The following is a 23859-nucleotide window of genomic DNA, read 5'->3' as shown; positions in this document are numbered from 1 at the left end:
ATCGTGCTCTTAGTCAAGTTGTATGTGGAAAGTGCTAGGTCCCTTCAAGTCACTAGTGAATGAGCATTAACGTTGGATAGAAGGGGTCGCGACCCTCATACCTGTACAGTCGTCGTCCTTGTCGAACAGGAGCAGATCCGTAGTGCCCTGCACGTGTAGCTGCTGGTTGTACTGCTCTCGTCGTCTCTCCTTGAAGCTTTTCTTGGGGCCGGCGACGTGCATAGTTTTGACCTGCATTGTAGCGTCGCCTAGAAATTATTATTTTTTAAATTCATTATAGGCAAACGGTTGACCACGATCACACCTGATGATGCGGCCTAAGATGGGACGCGTTTACCTAGAAGATGCCTATTCACTCTTGTTTTAAAGACACCCGGGTTGCAATTGGTAGGAAACACATATCGTGGAAGAGTATTCCAAACCTTAGCCATGCGTATGAGGAATGATGACGCAAAACGTTTCGTGCGTGTAGATGAGATGTCGACGACATAAGGATGGAAACTCGCCCGACGTCTTGAGGTTCGGTGGTAAAAAGGGTGAAGGGGGGGGGGGGGATTGGTATGTATTGCCCCCCGACTGTGTAAGAAAAAGGTATTCATCGTTATTGTTAAACCCCGCCCGTTACACTATTGTCGTACCTACTCCTAGCACAAGCTTGACGCTTAGTTGGAGAGGAATGGGGAATATTAGTCATTTAACATGGCTAATATTCTTTTAAAAAAAAAAATTTTTTAAGTTTCCATTGCCACCAGTTTATCGTAGGCTTCATAGTTCTCGCAGTTTACCACGAACATTTTGGGGCATTGCTTGATGCCCAGAACGCCAATCTGTTTCATTCACTGCTTGAAGAGGAGCTACATGTTATGAGCCAACGTATTAGCACAACAGTCCTTACCAATTTTGAAAGTTTCCATTGCCACCAGTTTATCGTAGGCTTCATAGCTCTCGCAGTTTACCACAAACATTTTGGGGCATTGCTTGATGCCCAGAACGCCAATCTGTTTCATTCACTGCTTGAAGAGGAGCTACATGTTATGAGCCAACGTATTAGCACAACAGTCCTTACCAATTTTGAAAGTTTCCATTGCCACCAGTTTATCGTAGGCTTCATAGCTCTCGCAGTTTACCACAAACATTTTGGGGCATTGCTTGATGCCCAGAACGCCAATCTGTTTCATTCACTGCTTGAAGAGGAGCTACATCTTATGAGCCAACGTATTAGCACAACAGTCCTTACCAATTTTGAAAGTTTCCATTGCCACCAGTTTATCGTAGGCTTCATAGTTCTCGCAGTTTACCACGAACATTTTGGGGCATTGCTTGATGCCCAGTACGCCAATCTGTTTCATTCACTGCTTGAAGAGGAGCTACATGTTATGAGCCGACGTATTAGCACAACAGTCCTTACCAATTTTGAAAGTTTCCATTGCCACCAGTTTATCGTAGGCTTCATAGTTCTCGCAGTTTACCACGAACATTTTGGGGCATTGCTTGATGCCCAGTACGCCAATCTGTTTCATTCACTGCTTGAAGAGGAGCTAAACGTTATGGGCCAACGTATTAGCACAACCGTCCTTACCAATTTTGAAAGTTTCCATTGCCACCAGTTTATCGTAGGCTTCATAGTTCTCGCAGTTTACCACGAACATTTTGGGGCATTGCTTGATGCCCAGTACGCCAATCTGTTTCATTCACTGCTTGAAGAGGAGCTAAACGTTATGGGCCAACGTATTAGCACAACCGTCCTTACCAATTTTGAAAGTTTCCATTGCCACCAGTTTATCGTAGGCTTCATAGCTCTCGCAGTTTACCACGAACATTTTGGGGCATTGCTTGATGCCCAATGCGCCATTCTTTTTCATCCACTGTGTGAACTCTACGTGGTTTGGCCACTTGCCGACCGGAAAGATACGTAAAACAAGTGCAGTTCTGATGTTCAAAACGCGTTTTCTTAGATTCGTGGTCAGCACCTACAACAAAATGTTTTTGGTATGATCCATTCTTCTAGATATAAAAAAACCGGCCAAGTGCGAGTCAGGCTCGCGCAATGAGGGTTCCGTACTACAGTCGTATTCGTTCAAAAAGTATGATGCATAAAAATAAATAAAAATCTGTTTTAGAATGTACAGGTGAAGACCTTTCATATGATACCCCACTTGATATAGTCACTCACTTCGAAAGTTGAAAATACTAATTATTAGTTTATGACCATCGTTTTTAGATCATGATCAGTATTATACACCCATCATTTAATGATGGGTCTATAATACTGGTTCGGGAGTTACTAAAGTACGCTGAGAGCATTGCATAAATATGTCATTCAATGTTCTCAGCGTACATATTCAAAATTCTTTGATCTTTTATCGTTTTGTATTTTATGTCTTTTTTCTTGTACCTTTATTTGTATTTAAATTTATTATTAATCATCTAGTTAGTGTAAGTGGCACTGCCGTTCTAATTAGATATAAAATAAATAAATAAAATAAAATAAAATGACCACAATTTAATTTTTTTTGTGTGATCTAACCCTAAATTAACGATTTTCAGATTTTTCCCCAAATGTCAGCTATAAGATCTACCTACCTGCCAAAATTCATGATTCTAGGTCAACGGGAAGTACCCTGTAGGTTTCTTGACAGACGGACAGACAGACAACAAAGTGATCCTATAAGGGTTCCGTTTTTCCTTTTGAGGTACGGAACCCTAAAAACAAAAAAAAACAGACTTCAATAACCACAACCACTAAAAACTAAAAAATAATTTAATTTATTACCGAATATATTATGTATAACAACAGTTAATGTAGTATAATACATTATAAAAAAAACAACAAAGTATCCGACGATTTGAGAACCTCTTCCTTTTTGAAGTCGGTTAAAAAGGGAAAATGTGAGACAGACTATTCACTACTGGTCGGTGAGTTCAGCCGTCAGACATCCGTACCCTTATTATAAATGTGAAAGTGTGTTTGTTTGTTGGTTTGTCCTTCAATCACGTCGCAACGGTGCAACGGATTGATGATGATGATGTAATTTTTTGCATAGGTATAGATAAAGACCTGGAGAGTGACATAGGCTACTTTTTATCCAGGAAAATCAAAGAGTTCCCACGGGATTTTTAAAAACCTAATTCCACGCGGACGAAGTTGCGGGCATCAGCTAGTAAATCATCATCATCATGATCAACCCATCGCCGGCTGACTACAGAGAACGGGTCTCCTCTCAGAGTGAGAAGGGTTGTGGCCATAGTCTACCACGCTAGCCATGTGCGGATTAGTAGACTTCACACACAACTATGAGAACATTATGGAGAACTCTCAGGCATGCAGGTTTCCTCACGATGTTTTCCTTCACCGTTAAGCAAGTGATATTTAGTTAATTAAAACGCACATAACTCCGAAAAGTTAGAGGTGCGTGTCCGGGATCGAACCCCCGACCTTCGACTAGAAGGCGGACGTCCTAACCACTAGGCTATCTCAGCTTCATTTCAGCTAGTAAATAATAAGTAATAATAAGACCTACCGTTTTGAAACGTCTGGTAGTCTCGTGGGCAATCACTTTGAATAGATCATGATCAACTTTTTTCATGTAATGGTCAGGTCGAGCAGAGTACTGAAAAAACAAACAAACCATTAAAATAGAATAAGTTTCTTTCTAACACATATTATTTATAGTTCTTCTCTTCTTCTTATACTTTGGCCACACGAGTAGATATATATCTACTCGTGTGCTTTGGGGCTATGCAGGTTCTTGAATATAAGTCCCGCAAATTGCTATTGCGCTGGGACCATGTCTCATAAACATCGAAGTGACGTCATGTTGATGTCAACCGAAATAAAAATATACCATCAGCTCGAAACTTCAGTCTAGTGCTGACGTCACTAAAATGGCGGCCACGCGCATTAGCAATTTGCGGAACTTATACCCTGTATCACTGCGACCGTCTCCGGTCTATTGTGTTTGTCTCCACTTCACATTTCCTTGTCCTGTGGCCGCCAGATACAGCGGCACTTTTTTGACTGGAATTGAAGTAACAGGGTATATACTATATAGTAACTTTCTTCACCGTTAATTTCATCATAATCATCATCAACCGATAGACATCCACTGCTCTACATAGATCTCTTGTAGGGACTTCCACACGCCACGGTCTTGCGCCGCCTGAATCCAGCGGTTCCCTGCGAGTCGTCTGATGTCGTCCGTCCACCTAGTGGAGGGTCTTCCAACGCTGCGCCTTCCGGTGCGAGGTCGACATTCCAGCACTGTGGAGGAGATCCGTAGGAGAACTAGAGTAACCGACTTAGCTCAACGAAGCGGTGGAGGTCGGCGGGGAGATTACATATCTCACGACATGCTTGCGACAGGCGTTAATCTCGCGATCATTGCTGTCAAACGTCCGGCTAGAGAGAGACAGCAATAGCCACAAAGCAAAATAAGAAGAAGAAGAGAGACAGCAAATGAACTGTCGCATTGCTACTGCTGTCGCGTTGCTGTCGCTACTGCAACGTTTTACGTAATCACCCCGCGGATACCGGGTCCCGGGTGGCGCAAACTTACCAATGTCATTATATTTTCGATTTCGTTGTCAAGCGCCTGTTTAAGCACTGGCTCCATGGCGTACAAATTCTCGTTTTTCATTTCCAACTTATGTATTTTTTTTTGGTCTGTACAAATAACAATACATATAATTGTGGGCACTTTGTTATCGCTATACTTGTATTAATAACTAGCTGTCCTGGCGATAATCGTTCCGCCTGACAGTCGATTCAAATTTTTAAAATTTTTCCCTCCGTAAGAACCATCCTCGTACTTCAAGGAATATTATAAAAAAAGAATTAGCGTAATCGGTTCAACTTTTCTCGAGATTTGCGATGAGCAACACATTTAGTGATTCATTAGAAAATGTTCCATCAGAAAATGTTTAAAATTGACAAAAAAATTAATACTTTTATTTTATTTTTGTTAAATAAATATTTTTTCATTTTTTTCTTCATTTTTCAATATCTATATTATTTTATTTATCATCTAGACATATTATAAAGAATAAACTTAAACAACTGGGATACGAAGAGAGGGGTTTAAAATAAATACTAATCAAAGAAACATACCTGATACATCCTTTTTAGCTGAAAACAAACAAAAACAGGGGTGTCAGTCAGTAATACATATCTACTAATGCAAAAATGTGTCTATCTGTCTGCTAGCTTTTCACGGCCCATCCATTCAACCGATTTTGACGCAAGTCGGTAGATACCATGTCCAAAAAATATAACTATAGAACTACAATAACTCTTGTATACATAATAATATATTGGGTAATAAATTAAATTATTTTTTACTTTTTAGTGTTTGTGGTTATTGAGGTCGGTTTTAAATTTTTTGTGATTTTTTTTTAGGGTTCTGTACCTAAAAAGGATATACTAACTCTTATAGGATCACTTCGTTGTCTGTCTGTCGATTCGAGGGAATCAAAACCTATTGGGTACTACCCGTTGACCTAGAACCATGAGGCAGGTAGCAATATCTTATAGCACAAGTAAAGGAAATAAATCCGAAAACCGTGAATTTGTGGTTCCATGACAAAAGAATTAAAGATATTTTGTGTTTCTGAAATAATCAGTTTACTAAATCACATCAAGATGGTGCTGTCCGTCATTAACTTTATTTATATAGGTATTTTTTTATTTGTTTGTGTATTCTTTGCGCACCATCCCGCGTCCTGGTAATTTTACTCTTTCAGCAAAGGTTGCCTGGAAGAGATTGTTTTAGCAATAAGGCCGCCTTTGCACCCTCTTGTATAATTTCTTATGTAGCTTATATTGTTTCTCTGTTAATATATAATATTTGTGTGTGCAATAGAGTATTCTAAATAAATAAAATAAATAACTTTTCTTGTAGGATGGTGCGGAACCCTTCATGTGTGAATGCGACTCGCACTTGACTGGTTTTTATTTAGAAGAAATAAATTTTACTTACTCATTTTTATTACCGGTGTGCTTGATAAGGTAACATCTTTCAGTGTTCTGTTGTTGCTCTTGGAAGGCGCTCTGATTTGGTATTGTTGAGCTGGATTTTGTGGTTTTTGCTGGAATCGTGGACCCGGAGATCTGTTCGCGAAGTGTGGATTAGGATTTCGTGGTATATTCTGATAGTGGGGGTTAGGATGTGCCCCTCTGTTTTGGTACTGAGGAATCGATGTTGGAGGTCTATTTTGGAAATAAGGATTAGGATTCGGAGTTCCGACCATTGTAGGAGGCGGTACGGTGTTTTGGAATTGGGAAGTCAAAACAGAGTTCAGGAATTGGATAGCCGAAATTTGTGCAGTGTTCTGGAATTGGGGGATCACGGGTGGTGCATTGTTCTGGAATTGGGGAATCACGGGTGGTGCATTGTTCTGGAATTGGGGAATCACGGGTGGTGCATTGTTCTGGAATTGGGGAATCACGGGTGGTGCAGTGTTCCGGATTGGGGGTGGTGGAGTCGGGAACGCTGGAGTTGGAGTTGGAATTGGCGCTCTCATCTGGAACGGAGGAACCGTTGGTCCTGAAATAATTGAAAACCAAGTTAAGTGATTATACTACCCATATTATAAATGCGAAAGTGTGTTTGTCGTTGGTTTATTGGTTTGTCCTTCAATCATGCAACGGATCGACGTGATTTTTTGCATGTGTAGGAATAGTTAAAGACCTGGAGAGTGACATAGGCTACTTTTTATCCCGGAAAAACAAAGAGTTCCCACGGGATTTATAAAAAAAACCGAAATCCGCGCGGACGATGAACGCTAGTTACACGAAAACCTGAATAATCATAATTTTCAGGTTAGTCTATGCCAGGATGCAAGCTACCCCATTGGGTAGCTTGCATTATGGCATAGTGCGACAAGGCGCTACCTTGGCGCGTGGCGAAAATCGGAACTAACGTTGCCGTTTTGCCCTTTGTTCTTGTTTGGATAGTCTAAGCCTTTGTTCTCCTATAGCGCCCCCTGTCAATGTCGTTCAAGTGCCAAGAGGGCCTTGTCGCACTGGATAGGAAAGGATCGCGACGGGGCGACTCGGGCCAGTACATAAAAAATTAGGTATAGTACGATTCAAACTTAAATGCGTCTGCGTGAAGTTAGCTTTGCGATCTTGCGCATGGTACACTCGAGAACTAAATCACTTAACGGGCGGCGGTAGGTTCCACCTCAGCTGCCTTTAAGCAAGCTTAAACAAAGTTACTTCTCAACTTGACTGTACAAACAAACAAGACACGTATAGCGAGAGAGAGATGCATCAAGGAACTGGCGGAAATGTAGGAGCGAGACGTGCGCTGTTACCCTCCCCGCTACCTCCCCGACCTCGGACACCCAAAACGTGTGTTCTGCGCAACGTCGTGCGCAAACTTCAGGGCCGCATTTACGTTTGAATCGTACTGTACTAAAATACCCCATCAGAGAAAACTCACCTGTATTGGTGTTTGGAGCCTGGAACTGGCCGGGAGCGGTGGGTGGCGGCATCAGGTTAGCGTCTGTGGCCAGTGTCGCCGCAGTTTCGCCTGGCGCCTTTGTTACATTCTTGGCATTGTCACCTCCACTGGTAGTATCTGGAAATAGAGGATTTTATAATATAACTAGTCCACAACTTGTCCGCGTGGACAAATTTCAAACCCGTATTTTACCTCTTTCCGTGAAAACACGTTCCTTTTTGTTTTGCATGCTTATGTTGACATATTATGTAAGTGTTGCAAAAATAAAAAATATATATTATGTCGTAGATAATCGCGGGTATTTCTAGATCCACCAGTTTTGACTGTGCGTTATCTGTTACTCAGACACTGGGGCCGATTCTCTTGTACACAATTTCTAAACTAAACTAAATTAACAGGTCTAAATCTAGTGCTTTCCTTTTCCGCAAGCAACATTATGAAAGGGATAGCAATAGATTTAGACGTGATATTTTAGTTTAGTTTAGAGATTGTGTACAAAGGAATTAGCCACAATATAGATTTAAATATAAGGGGTAGGTAGGTATATAGAAGTAGATGACGTAAGGTAAGTAGTACTTTCTCAAAATACGGTATGAGTTTTAATATAGTTACATTAGATATTACTACGTTTGTGCCATAGTTGGCATAGGTACCTACTTACGTAGTCTATGTTATTTGCCGTATGTACCTAAGTAGTTCACATAGCCATAGGTATCTACTCACGTACCTAATTATATTCAGCGACAGGTTGAGATGCCAATCGTGGTATGAGAAGAAGGCACGCCCCGGGTTGGCGCGGGGCGTTACCTCCCCGATTGCCATCTTAACATGTCGCGTACTATATGATGTTCTTATAACCTACAGCATTAATATGTTCCAGATATTAACGTTGTCGAGACGTGCAAATTCGTACTATAAGTATGAAATGAGTCTATTGCTTGCTAATTGTGCAACTAAGAAGAGTGGTTTAAACCTCTCTTGGTTACCTATACCAAGGCACTACGCACATTCCCAGCGGAATCGATAGTCCGAGACAGGTTGACATAGCAATCGGGGTATGAGGCGGAGCGACGCCCACACACACACGCACGCACGCCACCGGGCTGTGCGGGGTGTTCCCTCCCCGTTGGCCATCTCGACCTGTCGCGTAATATACGTATTTTGATTGCTAGATCTAGACGGGCTTTTCGGAGTCTCTCTAAACTCTATCAAAACCTAAACTAGCCAAGGTGATTTAAATGAAACACCAATCTGACAATAAACAATTATGTGTTTTATTTCTTTGAACTTACTTACTAATTACAAGTATATCGCTTACGCTATATATAATAGTAAATCTATTTACAGCAACCACATAACACAACTTTTCTACGTACCAGTACCAACTCCATCCATTTGATCGGATCCAAAGGCGGGCTGTTCGACTTGTGGACGATCCCAAACTAACCGGCTCGTTGGAAAGCCTGAAGCACCGCAGAGACGTTAGCTCTCTATGCGTGTTCTATCGCCTGTATAATGGGGAGTGCTCTGAAGAGCTTTTTGACCTCATTCCACCCTCTTTTTTCTACAACCGCACCGCGCGCCACCGTAAGGAATTTCACCCTCACCATCTGGGTGTCTGGTGCACACACAACCAACTCCACCGGCGGTGTTCCCACTAGATTATAACACTAGATTATTCAAGGGGCGGACCAACTAATTCCTAAAAGGCCGGCAACGCATCGGCGGCTCCTCTGGTGCTGCAAATGTTCATGGGCGGCGGTAATCACTTAACATCAGGTGACCCGCCTGCTCTTTTGCTCGCTAAATCTATTAAAAAAAAAACGTACGTGGTAATTTAGCTACGGGGTCGGGCTCTTTACACGTATCGGGAATCGAAGACTTCGAACACGCAAAGGTTTGAGTTGCGTGTTCAAAGTATTCAATTTGAAGATTTTGATTTCAAAGCTTTAGGATTTAGTCTAGTTTAGGCTTTAGGATTGATGGCAGCAAGAGTGGTTACGCACTGCATGCGATCCGAGTCCGTGAAAACACGTTCCTTTTTGTTTTGTATGGTAGCTTATGACATATGACGCAGATAATCGCTGGTATTCTCACGGATGACGGATAGAACTCGGATGACGGAAGTGCAGTGCGTAATCGCCGTAACGGAGCTCGCAATACGACAATTTCAAAATCCCTTTCTTTCTTCTTTTGCACATACCGTCTCACCAAGGGTGACACGGCACGTGCAAATTTCTGCGCAAATCGACTAGTATCTCATCTAGCAGCGATCAGGTTGGGATATCCAACACGTCCAGCTACTTGGCTTTTGCTAGTCGACCGCGCTCTGTAACATGTAACTAGAAGTGAGATTTAAGGCTCGAAGAGATTGGAAGCACTGTCTTCTTAAGGGTGCCTTCTGTGAGGCTTGGACCTCGGCTAAGGTTGACTTTGGGGACTGGTTGGATTCGACTGGTCCGAGTGATGTGAGAAATCGGGAATCACGCTCCATCTTAGGCTGCATCATCAGCCAATCGCTATAGTCTATAAACTTTAAAAAACGCTGGGTAGAAGTTGTACATCGTGTGGTGTAGTTCTATAAAAGAGGGTTTTGTTATGAGATCAACACCCAAAAACTAAACTAGTTAGGTATTTCTGTACAGATATACTGTATCAAACAAATGAACGTTATTTAGAACTCGGAACGAAATATGTATTTAGCTTTTAATGATTTTTATTTTGGCTATTTCAATGACACTTCAGAGATTTTATGTAATGTGATTGTTCAATAATACATTTTTGAGACAGTCCAATTAATAATTTTACCTAATGCATATCCATTTGCACGTTTCCTTTCAAAGTACAGACTACAGAACCTTCGTTACGCTGAACTGACTTGCGCTTGGCCCAGTCTATTGTGTATGATGGCAGCCGCATCATTCCTATTTTGCGGCCTCCCATTCTTTTCCGTCCTCGGCGACGTTTCTTCTTTTTCACCTCCGCCGCATTCACATCCGTCTCATTCTCCTCCGTCCCTTTCACCTCCGTCACATTCTCCTCCGTCCCTTTCACCTCCGTCCCTTTCACCTCCGTTACATTCTCTTCGGTCCCTTTCATCTCCGTCACATTCTCCTCCATCCCCCTTGCATCCTCATCGCCGTGTAAAGGAGGTTCGTCTGCATAACACATAAAATCGTGTTAAAGATTTTATTTCCTCAAAGAATCATTTACAAAGGGAAATGCCAGGTGGCCATAGTAATTGAGATGCCCACACATGAAACAATATGGAATCAACAGTATTATAATACAGCAATTCATTGAAAAAAATATGGATTTAAAAAAGAGAGAGATGTTACAAATTATTTTTATTTTTTACTAGATGATGCCCGCGACTTGGTCCGCGTAGATTAAGGTTTATGAAATCCCATGGAAACTCTTCAATTTTCCGGGATAAAAGAGCCTATGTCCTTCCTCGGGATATAAGCTAACTCTGTACCAAATTTCATCAAAATCAGTTGAACAGTTGGGCCGTGAAAAGCTAGCAGACAGACAGACAGTCAGACACACTTTCGCATTTATAATATTAGTATGGACTAGCTAATCGCACACACCCGCACAGCCCCCGTGGCAACCCGGTGCAGGTGAGCGCGGGTGATATGCAGGTGAGCGGGGCGGCCCCCCGCCTCATACCCCGATTGCCATCTCAACCTGTTGCGAATTATAGTTACATATTGACACGCAACGTCACCTTGTCGAGATGTGTCTTGTACTCAGATATTATGAAATTAATTATTTCAGTATAAATTGTGGTGTGAAGCTCTTTTATATTTATATGATAGCCCCCTTGGTATATTAATCTAATTTTGAAAGTTGAAAATACTAATTACTTAATTGTTTATGAACATATTTTAATTTTTTTTTTTGTGATGTAACCACCAATTCGCGGTTTTCGGATTTTTCCCCTTACGTGTGCTACCTGCCTAATTTCATGGTTCTATGTCAACGGAAAGTACCCTATAGGTTTCTTGACAGACACGACAGACAGACAGACAATGATGTGATCCTATATGGATTCCTCTTTTTCTTTTGAGGTACGGAACCCTAATAATGCGGTATTTTAAAATTTACTTGAATAATTACTTATTTGGTTTGGCTCGTCGACCGTTTCGGGTTGGTTTGTTAGCTTTATTCTGTCCCGCTTTCTAAAACGTGGGTGTGCCCGCACTTTAGGTAGGTTCTGGACGTAGGTCTCAGGTACGTCTGTTAGTCTGGCTGCGTTGGTTACTACGCGTCGAGTGACGACATAACCGCTAGGGCCCTTGACGCCCCACGTCTGGATAGGTTCCCCGTAGGGATCAACCTGAGCTCCGTCCTTTGCCATATGATTGGCTTTAGTTTGCCCTTCCCCGGCGGTGGTGATATTCCGATTTTTCGAGGCATGTGGGTCGTGGTAAGGAGCCGCTCTCTGCCCGCCCGCTTGTCCGCCTGCGGAACAGCCAGGGGTTGCGTCGGTGTCCACGAGAGAACGGCTACCACTTAGTGGCAGCGGCCCTTCGCTTCCCCCGACTAAGTCACTGGCGACAGCGGTTGGACAGTCGGAGTTCCACTTCCCGCCGTAACTCATATCCGTCGGTCTGATGTTTATCTTGCCCGTATGTGTGCTTGTCTTATTTCCTTCTGAGTCGCACGTGGGCACTTTTTTTTTATATTTCGGCAGCCGCATCATTCCTATCCTGTTCCCTCCTAGTCTTTTGACGCCTCGGCGCCTTTTTCTCTTCCATTGCACTTCCGGTGGTTTTTCCTCGGTCCCTTCCTCCTTCGTCTCACTTGCGTCCACCCCCGGGTTCTGCTGGCATTGAATAGCAGTTTCGTCTCGCTTCTTTTGCACTTCTGGTGCATTTTCCTCGGTCCATTCCTCTTTCGTGTCGCTTGTGTCGGCCCCCGGGTCCTGCTGGCAGTGAATAGCAGTTTCGTCTGTAATTTACACAAAATTGCGTTAAAGAATTCATTTTCTCAAAGCATTATTAACAAAATTCACTTACAGAGAAAACAATAATTTTCACGATATTGATTTGTTCCGATATCAAAAATGTAGATACAATTTAGCGATCTACCCTCACAAATTCACTATCACTCCGATTGAAGAATGGGAAATCGTTGCCACAGTTACAGTATACGACAGTTAAGGGAATTTCTAACAAAACGTCGAGGCTTCGACGTCACCGGCAGGCGTCAAATGTTAGTACATTTGACGCAAGTAGCCCTAAAGTAGCCCTATTTTTCTTTGATTTTACATCGCCATAGCCTAATATTTGTCATATCATCGATTCAGGATCAAACCGACAGTTCCCTCACTCTAGTCTGCCACAGAGTAGTCAATAACAGTATACAAGAGTTCATATTTTAAGTAAGATGTTAAGTATATATGTAGGTATGTTTTTGAACAATCCCGCATTCTTCGCCATCTTGCGTAATTTAAATTACACACACATTTGCTTACACATGTACACGTTGACTCACACATGTATTACACTTTTACACTTGCACTTCAGAAAATATGTTTCTTTCCTTGTGCGGATAAAATGCTGCAATCTTCTTACCATGCACTCCTGCAGGGTGGTGGCAAGGCTGGGGCAATAGACGCCAATCGCCACACCTATAGTCCGCGTCCGCGACAGGTTGAAATAGCAATCGGAGTATGAGGCGGGGGAATGCCTCGCACACCCCGCATGTCACCCGTGTTTCCCGCACCAGGTTAGCGCGGGGACAGTGCGGGTGGGTGGAGCCTTCCCTCCCCGATTGCTATCTCCACCTGTCGCGTACTATAGGTACCTACTGTGCTGACGGATATGCTGCACGAACTTGTATCTGTTGTCCTGACGCAATGTGCGCCGGCATCGTCACAAATTAAATAAATTGAATGCTAGAATATATTTTACGCTTTTTTAAAGTCTGTAGTGTGAGCAAACTCAAAAAAAACAAGTTCATCTCAGATGAAAAAAATCAATACAAAAATACGTTTTATTTAAAAAAATTAAATGCTTTTAACCATCATCACAGCAACGTTAAAAATAACACATTCGAACAAACCACTTTCAATCATTCAAATAATATTCCTTAGATGAACTTTGAACCTCCTTACAACCCACTATCTTAAAACCTTAAGTTCAATCAATTATTAGTTTTTATCCCAAATATGTAGTAAATATCTAACAATAGAAAATAAGGAATGTCTCAACTCTTAACTTTGTTAAACTGACTTCCGAGTCAGCTTTTTTTTAAAATAAAAAATGGCGAGCAAAGCGAGGGGTCACCTGATGTTAAGTGATTACTGCCGCCTATGAACATTTGCAGTACCAGAGGAACCACCAATGCTTTGCCGGCCGTTCAGGAATTTGTTAGTCCGCCCCTTGAATAACCCCGTGCAGAGTCCAAAGGCTCCGGCCTAGAGTTCATATTATAGTCAGACGATGGAGAGTGGAGACTTCTAGACAGAGCAACCATGCGGGGTCTCAATGGCGAGACGGGGGAGGGGGTTATACCGACCGCCGAATTCGGCAGAACAAACCAAGCTTAGTAGTGAATCAGTCGTTCGGGTATGTATGAGCTACGACCTTAAATCAGGCGGCAAATACAGTGCGACAAGGTGTCCCTTTTGTTCTTGTTTGAATATTCTAAGCATTAAGTGTTAATTTCTCATTGGAGACTGCTTTGGTTTAAGTGTTTATATATATATACTATCTAGTTAACTAATTGTAACTGTTTGTCTCTACAAAATAAAATAAATTAAATTAAATTAAATTTGTTCTCCAACAGCGCCCCCTGTCAATGTCATTTAAGTGCCAAGAGAGCCTTGTCGCACTGTATTCAGGGCGTCGTCGTCGCCTCACTGTACGTATTTACGGTGTGGCTGAACGGCATTTACATTTTACAACAGTTTTGATACCTTTACTGTGTATTGAGTACAGTAACTGGATTGCCAGTCCAGTCTAATGGCTAAATTCGGCTACCGGTTATTAAGTCTTGGGTTCAATTCCTGGGTATGGTCATAAAAAATATTGGGGAGTTTCAGTCAAGAAATTCTCAGTAGCAGCCCGAGCCCCGAAGTTGGGAAGTTGGTGGTGTTTCACCCAAGTGCCTAGGAGAGCACATAAAGCCGTCAGCTCTGATCTCTCTCCGATCGTGTCGGTTTGCCGTCCCATGGGACTATGAGAGTGGAATGCAGAGTGAGTTTATAATTTCTAAATTTCTGGTCTGGTCTGGTGGGAGGCTTCAGCCGTGGCTAGTTACCACCCTACCGGCAAAGCCGTGCCGCCAAGCGATTTAGCGTTCCGGTACGATGCCGTGTAGAAACCAAAGGGGTATGGGTTAAATAAAAATTGCCATAACCCTTCCAGGTTAGCCCGCTATCATCTTAGACTGCATCATCACTTACCACCAGGTGAGATTGCAGTCAAGGGCTAACTTGTATCTGAATAAAAAAAATAAATAAAAAAAAAATATCTTCCATGTAGATGGCTAGTTTCCTTTGAGATTAGCCGCCGTAACATTAGGCCGAGAAAAAAATCATTATTTATTAATTATATTCAATCCAACGCACTTTAGACATCCAATCAGTAGCATGCATATCATACAGGCATAAAAACAGTGCTTACCCTAGTCGCAATAGATCAATGCACATTTTTTGTGATGACTTGCCAGTAAATTGGTAACATAACTGAGTAGTGCTTACCCTGGCTACGAATCCTGTACACGGCACTGCATCCAATCCTGTGTCATTCCATTCCATAGCATTCCAAGTGCGGAAGAAATTCATGCTACCAAGACAACCCGAAGAAAAAAAGTCTCCAACCAGGTTGAATTTTGAATGACTAGATGTAAAATTACATGTTCGAGAGCACTACATATAGGTACCACAAAATGTAGGTAACCATGTCATGAAATGCTTTCAATAAGGTAGGAACCATTTTAAAGTTAAGGTGACCAACCAACACTGAGCTATGCAGCGCTGTGCTGTGAACAACTCCTGCTGCGCTGCGCTTTGTACTGCTGTGCTGTGTTTAAAAACATAGTAAAGATCATGCGATACGTGCTTGCGCGCTCGTTATCGCATTGTCCATCTCGCTCAGTCTTCCGTCTATCTCGCTTGCACTTGTACGCATGTCACGCAGTCGCAGTCGCTGACCCGCGAGTGATTACGTATCTCGCGACAGGCTCGCCACAGGCGTAAATCTTGCGATCATTGCTGTCAAACGACACACGTAACAGCGGCTAGAGAGAGACAGCAATAGCCACAAAGCAAAATAAGAAGAGAGACAGCCAATGAACTGTCGCATTGCTACTGCTATCGCGTTGCTGTCGCTACTGCAACGTTGTACGTAATCACCCCGCCGCGCCGGTCACAGCACACCGCTCAGCTCAATGTTGTTTGTAGAAAAACAGGCACCAGAAAATTAGCTGAGCACAGCACAGCGCAGCATAGCTCAATGTTATTCACGAAACTTGACACTTGTACCGTTTGATAAACAGCGCGCTTGTAAATCCAGATTTAATAGCATGTTCTCAAGCACGACTTGGCGCCAAGAGAGCATTATTAAAGGCCTACGCAAACGAGCCACCTACGAGTACCTCAGCCTCACGTGACCAGTTGCGAACTACCTTGTACGAAGCCGCCACACACGTGTGGCCAATGGCGACCGCCGGCGGCGACGCGCTATATTTTATTTTATTCTATTACAAGTTAGCCCTTGACTGCAATCTCACCTGGTGTAAGTAATAATGCAATCTAAGATAAAAGAGGGCTAACTTGGAAGGGATATGGCAGTCTCATTAAACCCATACCCCTTACTAGTTTCTGTAGGAAAACGTACCGAAACGCTAAGTCGCTTAGTGGGATGGCTAGAGTAGTAACTAACCACGGCCGTAGCCTCCTACCATACCAGATCAGAGACAATTTAGAAATTATAAATTTCCAAATTGCCCAAGCCGGGAATCGAACCCGAGATCTCCCACTTGTAGTAAGACCATAGCGTTCACAACTGCGCCAGGGAGGTCGTCCTCTCACACCACATCTAAGTTATCCGGTAGGTGTGAGTGAGAGCGTCAACCACTGGCGTCCTTCGCGCGTGTATTTTTGGCCGGGGCGAGTGGCCCGTTTGCGCCAGGCTTAAGGGAACATAGAGTTTCAACTCACCTGTCGCTGAGTTTGCTGCGGCTGCGTTTGCGGCGGCTTCTTTCTCGTCGTGTTCTATCTTCTCCATGAATGCGTTGAAGAAAGTTGCGTCATCTTCGGGAAGGAATCTCGAACGATATTTCTCTATCATTTCCATTAGCGACGTCACGATCGTGTCGCCCAAGCGCACGTCTAAGCGGGCAACGACGCACTTTTTCAACTCCTTATATATGTGTGGCGGAATAGGACCCGCATCCGACCCGCGTGCTGCGGACATAATTTGTTGTGCCAAAATGCTAGCGACCTGGTAGCGCCAATTGTTGTGCCTGATGATCATTTTTCGCATATCAGGAGGTAGGGGCTCGATCGGCTGCGAAGCTTCGACCTTAGACGCCGCGCCCGCGTCTTTGATCTGATCTTTTCGAGCACGTTTAGGCGTAGGGAAAGCTTTACGATCGAAACTCCCGCGTTTTGAGCTACTAAAGCTATCATCTTCTCGGGCGTTAGCTCGCTTGTCAAAAATATTCGCATTCGATACACTGAACGTAGAATTTTCGGGATCATTCCCGTAAGTCTTAGAACTCGAACTAGAAGTAGAAACGTCCGAGTACGAGTAACGATTTTTCTTGCCATAATTTCGGCGATCGTTCTCGTGGTCCCATTTGTGTTTATCATAGTCTCGGTCGTCGTCCGACTCGTCGTAATCGCGAGACTTTTCCGAGCTACGCTTACGTTCGCGACGGTCGCCCGAACGGCGACGTTTTTCGCGTCTGTGACTTTCGAATGCTCGATCGCGCGGGGGCGATCGTTCAATGTACGAGGAATTTTTCGATTCGTCACGCCTGGAAGAGCGATTGCCTTCATCGCGACTTCGCGGGGGCGAGCGGTCGCGCACCTCACGTTTCGACCGTTTAGAACTTTTTGAGGCTTTTTTGCCGTATCTCTCCCGGTCTCGTTCGGGGGATCGACGACCTCGTTCGGTTCTAGATGGTTCCACTTGTCTCCTACTGTCATGCCAGTCATCGTCCCGCTCGGGGCTGCGGGACGGGGAACGGGACGGGGAACGAGACGGATCTCTCGCCTCCCACACCGGCTCGCGTCTAGTCACGATGGGATCAGGTAATTGTCGCTTTTCTGGCTGCGACGCATACGCCGGTAGAATGTTCCACTGGTTCTCTACGCCAGGTTGTTGGTACTGCGTCGGGTAGTAGGCGGCTTGAGGTGGCGGCTTGCTCGCTGGTTGCGCCGCCTGATTTTCGTAAGTCGGATATGAAGCCTGCGAACAAATGTTGAACAAATAGCCTACAATTAAAACCAAAATTCATACATTAACGCGAGACAACACCACTACAACAATGATGTTCTCTCTCAAAAACATAATTTGTGGAATGAGCAATCTGTACACAGCAATCTGTGACAAAACATATACAATATTTTCCATTCTGGAACATCTGGAAGAGTGAGAGCTATCCAGCGCACTCTTGACTTGCTCAGACTTTTAGGCTGAGTCAAAACGAGACAGATTTATATCTCTAGATAAATCTGCCTCGTTTTAACTTTGACTTAAGACAAATTTCAGCCTAAAGCTCGGCGTGAACGGACCAGGTGATGCCGCCGTGCTGAAAGCCAGACGCAGCTTCTGAGCCAAAGCCACATGACAGACATCAATAGATGATGCTCTCACTTGCATCTACTAATGAAATAAGAAGGTTTTTTTTGTGGCCAATGACGACTGCTATTGCTAGCTGAGTCTCGCCGCAACCAACATACGTCTGTGGCGACAACATCCGAAATGTGTGAGTGGCCCGTTTAAGTTGGCCACAGGAACTTCGGAACAGGATTCATCCCTTACATTTAAGATTTTGTGAAATCGATAAGATATTTTATAAGAGTGGGGTATTGCAATGGGTTTTAATAATAAGTAATATATAAAACTAAAATGAAAGTAGGCCGCTGGTACGAGGCCGCGGTCACACTAGGTGTACAGTTTGCGACTGACCGTTTTCCTAAGTTAGGGCCCAGTACTATATACAATGTATATTTATATCTGTCACAGAACCGACGGTATTCTGTCGTGGAGACTGCGTGCCGATAAGCGAAGTATAGGACGACCTCCAGCCCGCTGGAACGATGACCTGAAGGTGTAGGCAGGAAGCGGGTGGATGAGGAAGGCGAAGGAATGTGTTTGGTGGCGATAAAAAACATTGAAAAGTTCTATGAGAGTTATATCTATAGGCTGCTAGATTCGACTCTTGGACTCTTTACAATGAAAGGAGTCACAGCATGCCTGTATGCATTCTGTGACTCTCTAGTTATTTTACGCAACTTACGTGCAATATCTTTTGATTAGCGGATGAAATGCTGCGAAAATATGCGCGAAAACTGATGCATTTATTATTGCCAGATATTCAGCGATAAAACTACAAATAATTTTAAACTTATTTCGTGGTTCAACGATAAAGTTAATAGTGATGTTGTGAGTGTATTTAGCCGGACAGCTCGTTAAGTTCCAGCGAAAAGAACAAGAAAGAGGGTAGTTCGGTACTGCCCATGACAGCTCGAACTTCATCTCTCGCAGCACTGCAGTGCCGTCGTGACCACGACTCACGCAACTGAGTCGAAATATCCAAAAATCAAAATCATCAAATTAATCATGGTATATACCCGTTATCTACAATATAATTTATTACAATAAGTCATTTATTCGACGACGCACAGTGCGCACTGAAATCTGATCAGCCCCCCGATTGTGTAAGAAAAACCATTTCATCGCTATCGCAATCGTCAAGAAATTCTGCCCTTTGATTAGTTGATTCCCTGTTTACATTTTTTCACAGCCAATCAAAGGACAGAATTTCTTGACGATTGCAATAGCCATGAAATGGTTATTCTTACACAATTCGGGGGCAGCTCAGAATCTGCTAGAAGATAGTCAGCCGCAACTTCTGCGCCTGTATCAGATGCATATAATAATTCAAGTAATTTCTGGAACCAAATATCTCAGAAGACAATCATTTCTGAGAATATTTCTCCTTTACTTCCCCTCATAAACAGGACTCCCAGTTGAGTTCTGTATGCAAAATACAGATCGCAAGGTACTGTTTGTTAAACGCCTCAGCATACCAGGTATCACCAACAGCCCTCTATGCAGAGCATGTATAGTGAGAGATGAGAGAGATGAAAGAGAGTCTATCGAGACTGTTGCAAGTTATCTGCTACTGCCCCACTTTAAGCTCTGTTCAAACTGAGGCGAATAACGCGCGGGACGCGGGACGCGGGACGCGATTTAGAGCAATTCGCTCGCTCGCTTAGCCTCTCAAACTGATGCGACTTCCCGCGTGTAATTTTTGGTTCTTCAATGGACAAACATCATGTCTCTTTATTTCGAAGATGAAGTTTTACTGTTGTTAGCAGTAGCAGCAGAAGAATCATAAGATTCGAGATAAGTAATATACATTTTCTTTCACTTTTTGTAAAAATAGTTCCATATTGAACTATACATATTGAACATTGCGAGATCAAAAAATCCCGCCGGGCGTCCCGCTTTAGTTTCGCTTCAACTTGAGCGACTAGTCGCGTCAATTTGAATACGTCCATACAAGTTAGCTGACACAATCGGCGCGAGCGACTTCCATCCCGCGTCCCGCGCGTTATTCGCCACAGTTTGAACAGCGCTTTAATCACAAACGTAGCATCCACCTAGGGAAGCACATCGTATACCCTTTTTTCTTTTTTTTTTTCGGGAGGAAAATCTTCTGAAGATACCCAATCGGGTTATGTGGGATTTCTACCCACTAAAACCCCTTCGGTGGCCCTCCTCAGCGCGTTATTGAGAGGCTCCGCGAACTCTAAAGAACGTACGCCGGTGCCTCTCTCGCGCGACGCCCGTTGGACACATCCTGGAGAAAGTGCAGCCACTCGAAGTCCTAGCGCCAGGGACTATTGGTTAGACGGATCAGGACGTTGATCAACGCCGCCCTGATATCTCCTTCGAGCAGGATCAGCTCGCTCGCGAACCCGCTCGGCGGCCTCCTTCTTGAACATTACTGTTTCACAGAAGGAGACCACTGCCCGCAATGCTTCATTGTCCTCCAGCATTGCCGCTATGACAGCCGGTGGTGACAAGCTCGGGCTCCCAGGCAGGGAACTCTTGAAGCGTGTGCTGTGCGTTGTCCCTGTCCTCTTCACAATGATGACATCGCCAGGTCATCTCGCGACCGATCCGACACAGGTACTCACCGAAACAACCATGTTCGGAAAGTACCTGCGTCAGTCTGAAGGTTACGCTGCCATGTTTTCTCCCCAGCCAGGCTTCGAAGTTTGGTAGAATGGCACCAACAGCGCGTTGACGTGCGTTTACATCGTATACCCTGAGGATGTTACTTCAATTCCAGTCAAAAAAGTGCTGCTGTATCTGCCGGCCACAGGATTTGACAAGGAAATGTGAAGTGGAAGCAAACACAATAACTCGGAGACGGTTTCAGTGATACAGGGTATTCTAGAACCTGCATAGCCCCAAAGTATTAGAAGAAGAAGATAGTGATGAGATAATGGAACATGTACCTACTGCTTAAATGCAGCAGCGTATCTGCCTAACAAGAAGCCTACATTGGCTCCCCAGCAACACTTCCTAAAGTCCTCACTGATGACCTGCTTGGATTCTGGGCTGATTCTGGGTTGGAGTGATCCGGCTAGCTGCCTCATGAACAAAAGACAACTAAGGGTGAGATCTATAAAGCGCACTCTGTCTTAGTTTAGACTTAAGACATGAGACAGAGCTATATCTCTCACATAAATCTGTCTCGATTTAACTCTAACTTAAGTCTGAGCAAAGTCAAAGTGCACTTTATAGATCTCAGCCTTAGTGCAAAAAAAGAAACCCAGGATAAAGAAGATGCAGACCAACTTTTGGTATTGTAATGATCCCAGATACACTCAATTCTCTTATACACAATCTCTAAACTAAACTAAATTAACAGGTGCCATCCTTTTCCGCAAGCAACATTATGAAAGGGATGGCAAGAGTACATAAGAGATGGCCACATTGTCAATGAGTATTGTGGTGACCCCTCTCCTAGCGCTGTTCCAAACATCTCCGAAGATATAATTAAGCAACAGCTTTTATACAGTGTAATTTTTTATTTAAATAAAAAAATAATGCATCGTGTAAATATAATGCATTGGAATAACATATTTTACTTTTATTTGTATGCTATTTATATTATTACAGAGAGTGAGCACATGCCTCATAGCTTGCACTCATTTCCTTACAACAATTTCAACCGTTAAAGTAAATAGGTTGAGTTTAAGCGACGCACGCGGTGCGCAGTCTCAGCCACTACGTGTGCGCGAACTGACTCCCTTTGATGGGGACCCCCGGATGGGTTCTAAACTAGTCTGGCTTACGTCGACTAAACACCTGAGTAAAGCCGGGTGTGAGATATGTACAATAAATTAATCTTACAATTACTTTATAGAATACTCTGTAATTATATCGTAAAAAATGGTTCTTCCAAAAAATTTTCAAAAATTGAAATAAGCACATTTAGAGCACTTACCTGTACAGGTGACATGTAAAACGGCAAATTACTATATGCCATTTGCACGGGTGGCATCGAACTCATTGGAGCTGCTGGCTGAGCTGGCATGCCTACTGGCATTCTGGCATTGGGCATGTTATACTGAGCTTTCTTCTCTAGCCTTGGCTGTGGGACGTGTGGGTTATCTATTGGTCTGTAGGGCTGTTCTGATGACTGAAAGGAGAAAAAAAATTGCGAATTTTTAACCGAATTCCAAAAAGAGTGTTTTTAATTCGACTCACTTTTTTTGTTTACTTCCTAAATGATACCAGTGACTTCATTCATGTAGATATAGGTTTATTTAAAATCCCATGGGAACCGTTTAACACCCTCTTTGATTTTCTGTGACAAAAGTAGCATATAGCTACTAGATTATACTACATTACAACATGGGTTTATACAAGGGGCGGACCAACAAATTCCTAAAAGGCCGGCAACGCATCGGCGGTTCCTCTGGTGCTGAAAATGTTGGGCGGAGGTAATCACTTAACATCAGGTGACCCGCCTGCTCGTTTGCTTGCTATCTCTATTAAAAAAAAAAGCTTAAAAGCCACAACTGTATAGCCATAACAACTGTACAAAGTTTTAGAATAGATCTAACAAACAATGCGCGAATGCATAAGTATGAACAGGCAGACAGATGAACATTAATCCATACTAATGCTGTAAACGCAAAAAACAAAGTCTGTCTTTCTGTTAGTTTTTCAAAGCCCATTCGTTAACCATGTCAATTTTTTTTTAAAAGAATTATATCCAAGTTTATAATGCTAGCTAATATTCACCTTTCCCCTCCAACTAAGCGTAAAGCTTGTGCTAGGAGTAGGGTATGACAATAGTGCAACGGGTGGGGTTTGAACCAGCAACCTTTCAGATTTCAGTCCACTCCTTTAATCGTTGAGCTATCGAGGCTTTAAATTTGATATAGAGATAGCTTGTATTCGGGCAGGCATTAGCTAATTTCCCAGAAAATCAAAGAGCTCCTACGGTAATTCTAAAAACCTAAATCAAGTTGCGGGCCTCATCTAGTTTTTAAGCTTTCATTTCATGGGCAAGTGGTTTAAATTGGATATGCCAGCCAACTTGTCCCATTGTCCTTTCGTCAAAATCGGTTTAACGGATGGGCCGTAAAAAGCTAGCAGATAGATAGACAACTAGATAGAAAGATAGACAAGGTAGATACCTTTTTATGGCGCATATCCTCAACGAACAACTGACATCCGGAGATGAACAGTCCATTGATTTTTCTAACGAGTAAAGCCGCATCGCCCTCGTCAGCTAGCCCAACTGTCACGCGCTTATTGTTGTTGCCTTCAGAGGTAAAATTGTCCAAAATAACCTCTGTTAAGCCGCATTTTCCCTTAATCAAGGTCTTCACATCGTAAATACTCATCTGCAAAATAAAAATACGGTGTAGTAGATAAGTACAGAAACTCATAGAAAACATGGGTGAAGCGTAGGCAATAGTTAAAATATTTACATGCATCGGCAGGTTGTGGATCACCAGAAGCATCTTGGAAACTTTTAACAATTCATTAATCACGTTTAACTACCCTGATTTCTTTTAATTTATAAAAGAAATTAATATTTATGAGTGAAAAATCTCACACATAGTTACTTTACTCATATTATAATACTCTTTGCTTTACTCTATGCACGAACCACA

The 23859-nt window shown here is 43.0% G+C and overlaps 1 protein-coding gene across 2 annotated transcripts in view; it reads right to left on the bottom strand.

The window, feature by feature from the left end:
• LOC117993988 (uncharacterized) overlaps window positions 1-23859 on the bottom strand; it is a 27586-nt gene extending 3727 nt beyond the window's left edge. Inside the window, exons 1-12 of one of the 2 annotated variants that reach the window (XM_069507083.1) lie at window positions 23674-23859; window positions 23377-23586; window positions 22176-22370; window positions 16639-17893; window positions 7443-7580; window positions 6455-6542; window positions 5976-6421; window positions 5108-5125; window positions 4557-4663; window positions 3522-3611; window positions 1751-1970; window positions 102-248 (exon numbers count right to left, since the gene is read on the bottom strand). In XM_069507083.1, coding sequence (XP_069363184.1) covers window positions 102-248; window positions 1751-1970; window positions 3522-3611; window positions 4557-4663; window positions 5108-5125; window positions 5976-6421; window positions 6455-6542; window positions 7443-7580; window positions 16639-17893; window positions 22176-22370; window positions 23377-23586; window positions 23674-23706 — 2947 coding nt within the window. In that variant the 5' untranslated portion in view covers window positions 23707-23859. Of the gene's footprint in view, window positions 1-101; window positions 249-1750; window positions 1971-3521; window positions 3612-4556; window positions 4664-5107; window positions 5126-5975; window positions 6543-7442; window positions 7581-16638; window positions 17894-22175; window positions 22371-23376; window positions 23587-23673 lie in introns of both variants that reach the window. The other variant, XM_069507082.1, reaches the window with a different exon arrangement.

This window comes from Maniola hyperantus, chromosome 25, assembly GCF_902806685.2.
Source record: "Maniola hyperantus chromosome 25, iAphHyp1.2, whole genome shotgun sequence".
Classification (NCBI taxonomy): Eukaryota; Metazoa; Arthropoda; class Insecta; order Lepidoptera; family Nymphalidae; genus Maniola; species Maniola hyperantus.
Note: the sequence above shows the minus strand (reverse complement) of the source record. Positions and strands in the feature narration are given on the sequence as shown.